Here is a 12,891-nt window from a genome sequence, read left to right on the forward strand (position 1 = left end):
ATGGAACTGGCCCAGAATAATTCCTAGAGCACAGCCAATCTTCATTTTAAAATTGCTAGTGATGAATCCACCATAAGCCTTTGTAAGTTGTTCCAATGGTTAATTATTCTCGTTGTTATAAATGTACACCTTACTTCCAGTCTGAATCTGTCTAGCTTCAGCTTTCAGCCATTGGGTCATGTTATACCTTTCTCTGTTAGATTGAAGAGCCCATTATTGACTAGTCTATAAGTACCTTATGGGGAATATTTAAGTCACCATTCACAATCTGCTCTTTAAGGTAAATAGATTGAGCTTCTTGAGTCTGTTATAAGGCAGGTTTTTTAATCCCTGAATCATTGTCATGGCTCTTCTCTGAATTCTCTCCAATTTTACAATATCCTTCTTGAATTGTGAGCACCAGGACTGGACACAGCATTCAAGCAGCCGTTGCATTATGCCAAATACAGAGGTGAAACAATCTCTCTATTCATACTCGAGTTCCCCTTTTCACGTTTGAGAAAAATATTCAGCACCTTGAGAAAAATATTCAGCACCTTCTCCTATTGAGTTAAGCTCTGTACTCAGTTAAAGAGGCAAAGCAAGTCTCTCAGAAAAAGCAGAATAGATCAGACTTGACCTGTCTAAGGTTTTTGTCTACACAAAGGTTTTGTACTAGTACAGGTATTTTAGTTCAGAATGATTGTTTTTTAAACAAAATAGCTAAATGGATACAGCCCCTAGTGTGGATATAGTTATAGCTGTATACAGGTGCCTAATGCCAGCATAGCTTATTCTCCTTCCTTATAGGAGTCAGTATCCTGATACAACTGTGTCCATGATATGGGAGTTGTGCTACTTAAACTATACTGGATAGCTAGAGGTACAATTTGTGTGTTAACAAGTCTAAGTTAAGAAAGGAAGGAAAACTTCAATGAGGAGGGAGGAGGAAACCTGTTCAGATATTCGTTAGAATTCATCACATAAACAGGGCCCAATCAGAATTTCTCCCCTCTTAAACTGAACATTCACCAAGATATCTTTTCTCCTTTTTGAGACCATATATTAATATTTGAATGTTCTTTTAGCTTGAACCACTACACAATGCTTTTGTACTTTATCATTTGTCAATGAAAGGATGTTTGAAGATGAACTGAAACACTTCCGTATGTGTGAGTTTAAAAACAAAAAAACACCTGTCGAGATCTTAACTCATGCAGGGCAAAACACATACCATGGCAGAGAGCATCTGCATCACTTGAGTCCTTAATGAAGCTTAAAGGGGACCTACAAAGGACTTCTTAAACGTATATCATACAGCCTTAAAGACATACTTCCAGCTCAACTTTCTGATTAACTGTTTCATCTGAAGTTTTCTTTTGAGGCCAAAGCACCAAGGCATAGTTCGCTTGCATGTTAACTGTATTCTTGGTCTTCATGGTTAAAGCTGGGATTTTCAGAGGTGCCTAAGGGAGTTTGTACGCAAATCCTGTTGAAAATCAAACTCTGAAAATCCTAGCTGAAAAATCCACTTGCCATGAAGAGTGGTAAGCTTTTCTGCTGACTGAGTGGGCCCAGGACATCTTTCTACTTAATTTTCCTATGATTGCAAAGTCCTTCCAGCTTTGAACTGATGTGTTGTCCTCATGAGTCTGTAGAGGGAACAAATGAGACTCACAGTAGCTTTGCCAGGCAGCAGCAGAACAACATTTAACAGGATCAGTCAGTTTCACTGCAGTTTTCAGAACCTTATTGGCATCAGTGAGATCTTGTTTTCACACTAATGCTCAGAAAAGCTATGAGGAGCAATAAAGGGAAGCTTTCCATGGAAGACAATCCCAAAACAAGTGTAGAAGAGTGGGAAACCTTTCTTCTTGTTAGCCAGGAGACTGGAGGGGAGGATGTCTCACGCAGTATGTGGGAGGCTCTGAAAGCAGTGGGAGTGACAAGCTTTTAGATGTGTGGGGGTGCACTTGTGGGAGAGAGAAAAGGAAGCTTCCCATTCATCAGCCAGCTGTAGTTGATGTTAAAGATAGAAACAGGCATGCTTTAGCAACAATACCCTGGCAGAAATCCCAGCAGTTTAGATGGGCATTCTTACCAGCATGTTGGCCTTTGGACTCTGCTCATTTGGGAGAAGGCTACGGACATGTCCTTTTGTTTATAACTTTGGCTAGTAGGTGTCTAGTTTCTGATCTTTAGTTCTGCTCTCACCTGACTCAAGAAAATGTGCTGTCTGTGGTTTATCAAATCTTATCAAAACAAAGCTGCTGTGTATTGACTCACTTCCACAAAATACACAAGTATTATAACTGGCAATCTGACAAGTCCACTTCCACTAAATACCAGAATAGTGACTCATCAAATACAGAATAAGAACACATACTTCAAGACAGCAATAAGATTTGCGTGAAGGAAAATGTTTGTAGAATCAGATCAGTATGTGTGTGCAAGTTTACCTTCTGAGATAGCCACAGATCTAACTGCTGTTCATGGTAAAACTAGGAATCTACTTTTATCCTGATCAAGTCAATGGACTTTCAGCCTCAGGTGCATGGGATGACTTTTTTTTAATCCACCATGGGTAGGGTGTTGGGTGAGAAGAAACTGTTTTTGGTTTTTAAGGTAGATTGGTTTAGCAGTTTCTATATAGCCAAAGATTCAGGCTCCAAGCCTGTATCTTTGATAGGGAAATTGTAACCATTGTTTTGGCTTTATATAAAATATGCTTGACCTGTCCATAGAGGCTTACACTTCCTATAGGAAATTGGATTTTGTACAAGTAGTAAATGATGTGGTATTTCAGAGCTGAAGCAGAGAGGTGTGTATGTGTATATATTAAATATTGGCCTGTCTGGAAAAAGTCTGCATGGAATAGACTTTTGACTGTCAAGCTATTAAATGGACACAGACCTGAAAGTATAAACCAAATGGCTTCCAGAAACCTGTTACTTTGTATCAGAGGGGTAGCCGTGTTAGTCTGCATCTGTAAAAGCAGCAAAGAGTCTTGTGGCACCTTATAGACTAACAGACGTTTTGGAGCATGAGCTTTCACGGGTGAAGTGGGTATTCACCCACGAAAGCTCATGCTCCAAAACGTCTGTTAGTCTATAAGGTGCCACAAGACTCTTTGCTGCTGTTACTTTGTAGTTTAGATACAGCACTGGATGATACTGTTCTATTTCCACTTCCAAGTAGTGTTAAAGGGGAGTCCTAACAGGTAAGGTGATAGGATCTTATTAAACTTCTGGAATAAATGTGCCACAAACTATGGAGAGAGCACCAAGGGACAAGTAAGATGTCTAGTGCATGCCATAAACTGTTGTGTGAGGACGTTGTGAACTATCCTCCTGCTCATGGAGAGGAAACATATGGGAAGAACTGTCAGTTTTAACAGTAGCTGGCTGTTCTGTCACAACAATTTAATAGAGAAGGACTTGGCTACACCAAAACGGAAGTGTCAATCTTGGCATCTGGACTAAACAGCAATAGCACCTATAATGCTCTCCTAAGCATATATTATTTGAGTCAGAAGCAACAGTGACATGAAATGTTAACCTGCCTGTATGAAATCCTGAAGCATTTTGGAATACAAAAGTGACTAACAACACTCTCTGAGTGGACAGTTGCGTATTTTGTGCTGTTCTGTCAAGTATTACCATATATGGCTAGAGCCTGGATTGGCTAGATTTGTCATGCCTGAAGCCAAAAAGAGGAAGCTGCCTGGTGAGAGCCTAATTCTGATATTCTAGAGAGTGAATCTTTCCAGTAGCTGTGGGTACAAATATAGAATTATCTAAATAAGATAATCCAAAGTAAAAAGCACCACTAGCTTGCTCCAGTAGGCTGCTAAGAATTGGATGAACTTTTCACACCTGGCAAAAAAAAACAAAACAACCTTTTTCTTTGCGGTCCCCAGATTTAATATTTGATTTTTACCTTAATTTTCAGTGTGTTTACCTTAGGCAAATTAATAGCTTGCTTTTCCCTGAAACTGTTTGACTACTAGCCCTCTTGAGTCTATCTGTAATGGGGCCAGCCCTGTAAACCCCACCCACCCCATGAAAACAGAACTCATGCACTACAATTGCATTTTTTGTCAAACACTTGCCTGGTTTTAAATGTACTTTAATATGTGTCTACATAAGATTTATAAAAAGGGCTCGCAGAAGGCCAGATTTAATTATGTAGACTACCAGGGAAACTAAAGCTGCTGAACTACATGTGGAGAAAGGTGGTGTGTGGTTTTTTTTTTTTTTTTTTTTTTTTTTTTTTTTTTTTTGCAGGACTAGTGGCAGCAGCATTGTTTGGGAGGGATAAAACCAAGGACATCCCCACTGAACAAAAAATTACTTACTTGGGCCCAATGTCAAAGCACTGAAAGTGAAGGATGAGTTCTTTAACAAGCATCCGCTATAGATCAGTGATCAGTGCTGTATTGCTAAAATTCCCAAAGTTGCCATGGCTTCCAGTGCTTTGAAAGCATTTGTTTATATCCCTAGCAGTTCTTACACTGTCAGCAAATAGCATGATTTGTAAGGTCTCTTGCTTTTTTTCTACTTTAAAAAAAAAAAAACCACAGCGTTTTATAATTACAAAGCTTGAAATGCAAACTTGCAGATCATGGAAGGCATTAATTTCTGACTAGTCATTCACAAAAGTAATGTTGACGACTGGTGCAGAGGTGTTTAAATTTCAGAGTAACGTGCCTTCCAAAGTACTGGTCTTGAACTAGTGATCAGAATTTTGTTTAGTGTCAGAAGTACTAGGTGGTTATATCATGGCGATGTACGGTGTGTTTTCAATGCGTGTTAATGAGCTATCGTTAGTTAACTCTAGTCTTGGCAAGTAGTCCCCAGTATAAATGATGCACTATTCTATTTGGAGATGGAGAGTTAGTCATATGTCAATTTCATGTGTCTAAACTCTTCACTAGCACTTACTCCATTTCTTAGGGGTGCCATCTGCTTAAATGCCAGTACTACCAAAATTCCCTGGCTTTTTATTGCTTAAATTTAGAGGAAATCCTTGCACTAAAATGGCTCAGCAATTTTTAGAAATACTCCCCTTCCGGTCCCAACACTCATCCTCCACTGAGCTCTCTCCTGGCAGCATAACACAGTTACATGAGTGCTTTTACAGTGATGCCACTGTAAGCTTGTAAGTGTAGGCCTGGCCTTAGTGAAAATGCCTGCTCATGCTATGGTTGTGTTTAACTAAAATGGACAGTTGATCTTTAAAAGGCAGTTACCAAAGGTTGGCAGTATGGCAACAAGCCCTCTTGATCAAGGTAGCTTTTAAGGATCAAGTGATCTTGTCTGGAAAAAATGGCAATTTTGAGGATTAAATAGCCTTGGAGAGAATCCAACAACTCTCAGATAACCCTTGGACCATACAGGCCTCAATTTAGTTCCCTTGGACAATTAAATCAGTTTGTTGGTATTTCTTCTAGAACAGGAAAGTTTTTTTTAAAAAAAAAATCTTCTGGTGTATTTTAAAATAAGTTACTAACTTGCATAGCTTTCTACTGACAAAGCAGCCTTGGCTCCAGTAAATTTTTTTAACTAGATCCAAAACAGTGGCATTTAAAGAGGTAGTATAATTGCTCATTCAACTGTGCACCCTTCTGGTAGGTATGTTCTTGTATTTCTTGCCTTGAGCCAAGTATTCCGTATATAGCTGAAATGAAGTGTAATCAGCAATAGCTAAGGTTAGGAAGTGGAAAATGCAACTAAATTTGCAAAACCAATAAAGCCATCTCTTCCCCCAAATGTGTTTTAAAAAATAGTAACACTGAATTGGATGAAGTTGAAGCAAGGAGAACTTCAATTAAGAGTTGAGGCTATATTTGTGTCCCTATTATGTGGAGGTGCTCTAATCTTTTGGTATTTATCATGCACACTACTGATGAGGTAGAGTATTCTTATCCCTATTTTACAACTGGTGAATGGAGACACATTAAATGACTTAAGGCCCTAGAGGAAGCCTCTGGTAGAGCTGGGAATTGAATCCAAGTGTTGAGACCCTAGTAACCTAACCCCTGGATCATCCTTTAGAAGTACGTATTGTAGAGGTCAGGGCAGAGCTTCATTTAAATCTTAGCTCCTGCTTCCAAGAGCCAGGCTTATTTCATGCCAAGGTAGCTTCCCTCAGTTGCAATGAGAAGCAGACTAATGTAACTTGTATGTGTTTTAGACAGCACTTGCCTTTCCTAAACACTGTGTGTGTTATACTGACATAAGAGAAATGCATTAGATGTCAGTCATATGTTAGCACTGGAATGGTACTATTCTACTTGAGATGCACAAGTTAGACATACTCAGTCTCTCCCAGATAAAGTTTGTCAGTTTGAATGTATATATATTCTAGACATGACTGGCTATAAAACTAATGTAAAGATGAAGTAACTTAGTTATCTTTCAGTAAATGCAGACTGCACAATCCAAGCTAATAAATATATTCCCTTGATATTGCCTACCCTCTAAGCCAGGGGTTCGACCCCTCGGGGGGTTGTGAGCTGTCAACCTCCAGCATTTATAATGGTGTTAAATATATAAAGTTTTATAGGGGGGGTCGCACTTGGAGGTTTGCTGTGTGAAAGGGGTCACCAGTACAATAGTTTGAGGCCCACTGCTCTAAGCATTAATGCTAGAACATATCAACTTAATGAGGTGAGGTACCATACTGCCATCCCAGGAAAGGATTGCATAGCAATCTTTGCTAATTAACAGTCACAACAGCTGGTTCAAGTCATAACTTCAGAGAGGGAGAGTGCCAGCTTTGGTCAGTTACAATGACCAAGTGAGATTTGCACTGAAGTATTATAGACTGAAAGGTCTCCATTCAAGAAAAGCTAGGCTGGGCCTAGCCTAACTTGGGGTGGAGCGGGCCTTGTCAGGGGGTGGGTAGGTGTCTCGTAGGTGCAGACAACTAACATAACAGTAATCCAGGTAGGGCTGACTTTTTATTCCCAATTATCTTTTGTGGTGTGCTAAATTCTGATAAAAGGACTGCTTGACACACTGGCATCAGGGTTTGCTTGCCAAGTCAAAGAATGAATACACCTTCCCTCTGAAGGATCAACAAAATACTAATGAATGGTGCCTCACTGGCCCTGAGAGGTAGGCAAGAGTTTTTGCAAAATTGAAGTGATGGACCCAAATAAGTCACAGGCATACAGTCCACTGCCTAAACTACAGGTCTATTTTACCTTTCCTTAAATAATTTAATGGTTCATATTATAGGAATAAATAGTGTAAAATCCATTTGAAATGGTTTCAGGATACAGTAGCTACAATATAAGCTCTCAAGACCAATATCTTAAGGCTTGTCTTTAGTAGAGCGCTCTAAATGCCCTGGGTTAGACACTACTGGCACAAATTAAAAGGTACCTAGTAACATGCACTAGGTACCTTTTGGTTTGTGCTGGCAGGGTTTACATGAGGCAGTTAGAGTTCAATATTTTAGAGCATTGTAAAATTCACTCCATCTGTAAACTGGACTGCTGTGAAACTATTATTTGGCGTAGAATTGCAGTGTCAACTTACAAACTTCATGAATAGCTTTACTAGTTAACGCAAGAGTTAACCTCAAAAAAATCTAAAAGCAGTTTAAGAAATAGCACTAGCTGTCCGCTCAATTGAAAAATGAGGGACAGCTCAAATTAAATGAGGGTTGTCTTTGTACATAAAGTTGAGACTTAAGTATGCTGGTACACTCAGAGGAAAAACCACCAGGTTGCCAAATGTCCTCTTTCACTCATGACATCATGGTTTTTGGCACAAAAGTTTACTAAAATTCAGGCTTAGAGGCAATATCTTGTCTTTTTTCATAGGTCAACACAGCTATGTCCAATTTTCAAACAAAGTCTGAACCATGACTTGACAGTAAATGGGGAAATTTATTTTAGTGCAAGTTAATACCTTTCCAGCAAGTAAATAATCATGGTTTACACATGAACCACTACTACAAATTAAGAAAATTGAAACTTGTCTTGAAGTAACAATGTTACATATTGTCCTCATCTGATTCATCCTCCTCTTTCAAAGACTCCTGTATTTAAAAAAAAAAAAAAAAAAAGCATAATCAACTCCTAGGTCTTGTCCAGTGGCTGCCTTGCAAGTCCTAGGAGTCAGCCTACATTCAACAAAGTATCTGATTCTTTAAAGCTATATACCCGGTACAGTCATTTACATTAGTTCACTATAAGTGAGTAAGAAATTTTGGTGTGGTAACTGAATTGCATCCACTTTGTACAGAAACTAAAGCGGTAGAGAACAAGGCCCTGTATCTACACAGATTGCATAGCACCCTGTGGCAGTCAATAAGTTTGACACTTTCCCATGCAACATATTGCGACTTCAGTGTACAAGAAACGCTACTGAAGTGCAGCCATCACTTCCAAAACAAATGCAGAACTGATACATGCACCGACTGCTTCTATTTTTCCTAGTCAATATGTTTTAAAGGGTTAGTGTACTGGATATAACTCATTACTACTGTCAGTTCTCGCAGTTAAAAAATCTGATGCATTTGGTTTGTCTTATTTAGGCAAGAAGAAACATGCCTGCTGTACAAGACTTGAACCATATGTTGTTGAATGCACACGTGATCAGCTGAAGATGCCACTGGATTACTTTTTTATTCTTCCTTCCAAAGTTTCAGGTAATTGTTTCTGAATCACTTTCATCTAAAAACCCAAGGCTAGATTTGCCTCATAACTAATTACTTCAAATAATACACTTCTAGTTGCCAAAACACTAAACAAAGTGAACTTTGTGCAGTTTATTCTATTCTGGCCTTTAAAATAGAGTTTTGAACTTACTAAATAAAATTCTGTTGCTTACCTTAGCATATTTCTCTGCTTCTTCTCTGATGTCTTTTGGAACAATTTCATGTTTTCCTTTTGTTACTGTGAATGAAGCCATATTTATAAAGACTTTAGAAATTACTGGTATAAGCATGGAACTTGTAAGTCTCAAAGTAACAAATTTAGTGGATAGAAGCAACAAGAAACTACAAACATTAACAGATATGTTACTTTCCCTGTAGTATGTGTGGAGTTTAGAATTTGAGTCTTGAATTAGTCTTACTCCCACAGAACTGACAAACATGGTGTAGCTAAAGATAACAAAACAAGGAAAAAATGAAATACATTACTTTCTCCAACCCAGCTGAGTTCAAGTTCAAAAGACTTATCCTTCACTTCATCATGAACTATGTAGATTCTAGAAAGAAAGAAGAGTGAAGAAAACTGGTCAAGAGTGAGCCACTGACATTTTCCCTTCCCAAAGCCACGGATTAATATACAAAATGAACAATTACATTACAAAATTCTACTTGCCCCCTCCCTTCTTCCCCTGCTAGCTTGTAGATCACAATTTTCCTGTTTAACATGTTTCTCTTGTATGGTAAAGGACCCGCACACCAGTACTGTATATAGTAGTTTTACATTAATGTACAAAGTAAATGCTGAAAGTAACATTCCCTCCCACTTATAGTAGCATTCGCTAACAAACTTTCAGCAAAGATAACACCCCTTAACTCAAGGTGTCTCTTATAACTAGTAATAAGTGTGGAACAAGTATCCTGATCAAATATGCAGACAGCATAACACTTAAGTGACCCCATAGGTATGATGCCCTTGACCTATTGCCTCAACTATTCATGAAACTGAAGCCAGCAAGTAGTTCTCCTAAAAATTTCTCCTGCAAGTCAAACAAATTAAAGAAGATTGAGTAAATGCAGCTCAAACTTACAAATGTTGTCTAATACTATACGTGCATTCACACTCCTTGCACAACCGTAGTTAGTAACTTGTGTACAAGTCCTATTTACATATGGAACTGGCCATGTGTTACAATTCTAATTCTGCATGCAATCATGGTAAGTTATGCACGTGTTGTCATATATACAGTTCTGAAACTAACCATCAGCCTATAAAAATAAAAGGCAAAATGGCAGCGATGACCAGACTGTAGTCTGAATCTTATTTCCATGCTTAAAGATAAGGTGTTTGTTCTTGATCTATTTGTTCACATGAAGAACACTAAAAAATGCCAAGTTAATATTCTCCAACAGCTCCCTCAAAGCAGTTGCACAAGTTAACTTCCTAAACAAAAACATTCAGTTCCAATTGTTACAGAAGTTTGCATTCTTCAAACTTTGAATTTAGGATGCTTAAAAGCAAAGCTGAAAACGGGTAGTTCTAATGGTGATGTCATATCCCTTGTCTTCTAGAAGAGGAGCTAGAATCTACAAGTTCACTAATTGCATTGGGCATATGCTCTGGACTTACGTGCCAACCAAGATCAGAGCTCTGAATGCCTCAAAGCCTGCTATTAATCATATGGAATTGTGGGCACTGATCCTGTGAATTGCTCATGCTATTTTCATTACCTCAACTCACAGGCCCTCACCCCCCCTTTTATCTCATCCACTTGTTTTTGAGACTAAGTGCTTGCCTCCAACAGCTATTGTATTGCTAGTGCAGTGGGGGCCCCAAACTGGTTAAGGCCTTTCAGTGCTACTGTAGTGTTAAAGGATTGCAGATAAACTGAAAATGTCAAAAGAAAGTGTAAAGTGCACAGAGTTGCCACTATGCAACATTTCAAGCCTCTAGTACCATGTGGTTCACTTTTCCATTCTAATTCCTTGGACTAAACTGAAAGTTTGCCCCCAGTTTGTGCAGCTTGAGAGAATCTGATCCCCTGCTCACAGGGCTTCAAATAAGTATCAAGGTCAGATCCTACTTAAGCTCTCTGGTTCAACACATCAAGGCAACCTGAGACATCTGTTGCATGGAACATGCATATGCCCCAGTACGAAAACGGTTCGTCCTAGTACATTTCTTCATAGCTTTCTAAGATACTGCTAGAAAAATACTGGAATCTCATTTGCAGCTAAACTGTAATAAAGTTTCACAGGCAAGCACACTCGATTTCCAAGAAACTCAGTGTAATTCCTGCAGTAGCTAAAAGTTTGAAGGGGAAATGTCCTCATATTCAGACAAACAGTTCCAGTCCCTCCTCTGAAATGTTTTCCATCTACCATTTAATTCATACAAAGTATCAGGAGGACAGAATCATGGTGAAAGCAGCATTGTAAAAGCATCCAGCAGATTAGACTAACTCAGTGCCAGAAATGGAAACTAAAGCCTTAAAATCACTGAGGAAAAATATCTAGGCAAGAAAGGGTCAGAGATACTGATATGAACAAACATGAAAATACAAAAGGAAGGACACACTAAACTCACTCCTGTTTCTTCAATTCTGCACCCCAGTTCTGTTTTCTCTCCTGCCTGTGTTTGTGCGCTTAAGTTCAACAAGAGGCTCATAGCAGCCAGCAGATCAGACCAGGAAGGAAAAGTGACTATCCAGCACTGTTTAATGTACACTATATATAAAATATTTCCCTAGTCTTAATTACCTAACATGGTATTTGTAACACCTGTTTGCAAGTTTAATGTTTCTAAACTTAAGAAGCTACTGTACCATCAAATACCAAGTTTGATTGTTAATTTCCTCCAGGCATCAGCTAAGTCCTATTATTTCTCTATCCACATAGCAGAAGGCTACATGTCATCATTGGGATAAATTGCACTGCACTTGCTCTCCTAACCAAGCAGTGATGCTCCTTAATCAGCTAGCAAGTAGAAGAGAAGGGTGGTAATGAGGCCCTCTCCAGGAACAATGTTCCGTTGTTTCATTCCCAGATACTGCCAAGCTAGGAAGCACCTGAAGCCACAATTAATTATGATTGCATAGGTCTATTTCCATAGTAACTCTGTATTATGAACTATGACCAGCTTCCCTTTCTCTCAAATGTTTACATTTAAAAAGCAGCTAAACATTTATCTGTACTTAACCCATTGTTCCAAGCAACACCTAAAGTGACTAATAGAAAGAATAAAGATACACGTTTTCACTTGGCTTCTATAGTGCTGCCAAAAGCACCAAGAACTGACTCCTTTCACGGTTTCCTCTGTATAGTCAGTTTCCCCATGCTGGATAGATCTTTTGCATGGGAGGGAAAACCACACATTTAAAATAGGGAAAGAAGATTGTAAAACTACTAAAGTTAGTTACACAGGGACAGCCCTAGGAACAGGAGTAGTACTTTAAGCTTCCATTTTATTTAAGTGACTCAGTTCCATGTTAGGGCCAGTTTGCTGATCTATTGAGATGTTTATTTTTCACAAAGAGGGATAAGAGAAAATAAGAGCACTGGGGATGAAAGACCAGAAGGAAAGGAAAGGAAACTTACATTTTTGCAACTTCTTTAACAACATCACGGCAAGTCATTTCTTTCATCTGTGGGCAAGGAATGTACAATTTAGTTGATTTAACATTTTGTATTTTTGGAAAGCACTTATCTACCAGGGGAAAGCCAGGATATTGGTGGCTGATATACCAAATTACTCTAGTTTTGTTCCGGCATAGGTTTCTGCTGCACAATCCTGCCACAGGCTCAGTCAAGAGTAGAGCCAAATTAAGTTATCTAACGATTCCTTATTTTCACTTTCTATTCAGACTACTACTTTTGTACAAGTCCCAAATGTTACTCTTTCCCCTATTCATTCAGTTGTAGACAACTCAGACACACAGCTCTTCAGTTTGTGTTTCTTTCAACTAGAAGCTGCATAGCTTTTTATAAATCTCAGCATACATACCTTTACTTAGCTGATTATACCTTGATGCCTTTTGACAGACTAAATCATGGACTATCATACCAACAGATGCATCTCTTAACACCTGTTCTAACAACCATGCTTCAAGACTCTCAAGGGCATTCCTGTTTACATGTAGAGTCCTAATAGTAGATACTATTCTAATTTTGATACGACAGACCTTGTGAGGCTGAACAGAGGATTGGTTTTTCGTTTTTAATTTTTTCCCCAAACTCATGTAGTTA

At 38.7% G+C, this 12,891-nt stretch overlaps 1 protein-coding gene and 1 long non-coding RNA gene across 4 annotated transcripts in view; one reads left to right on the forward strand and one right to left on the reverse strand.

The window, feature by feature from the left end:
• Positions 1–8,829, forward strand: part of LOC142046797 (uncharacterized) — a 20,977-nt gene extending 12,148 nt beyond the window's left edge. For both annotated transcript variants that reach the window (XR_012655846.1, XR_012655847.1), the window contains exon 3: positions 8,530–8,829. This is a non-coding gene — a long non-coding RNA (uncharacterized LOC142046797). The remainder of the gene's footprint in view (positions 1–8,529) is intronic.
• PSMA3 (proteasome 20S subunit alpha 3) overlaps positions 7,860–12,891 on the reverse strand; it is a 27,279-nt gene continuing 22,247 nt past the window's right edge. The window contains exons 8-11 of one of the 2 annotated variants that reach the window (XM_032775710.2): positions 12,244–12,290; positions 9,139–9,206; positions 8,826–8,890; positions 7,860–8,031 (exon numbers count right to left, since the gene is read on the reverse strand). In XM_032775710.2, coding sequence (XP_032631601.1) covers positions 7,987–8,031; positions 8,826–8,890; positions 9,139–9,206; positions 12,244–12,290 — 225 coding nt within the window. In that variant the 3' untranslated portion in view covers positions 7,860–7,986. The remainder of the gene's footprint in view (positions 8,032–8,825; positions 8,891–9,138; positions 9,207–12,243; positions 12,291–12,891) is intronic. The other variant, XM_075065774.1, reaches the window with a different exon arrangement.

This window comes from Chelonoidis abingdonii, chromosome 4, assembly GCF_003597395.2.
Source record: "Chelonoidis abingdonii isolate Lonesome George chromosome 4, CheloAbing_2.0, whole genome shotgun sequence".
Taxonomy (NCBI): Eukaryota; Metazoa; Chordata; order Testudines; family Testudinidae; genus Chelonoidis; species Chelonoidis abingdonii.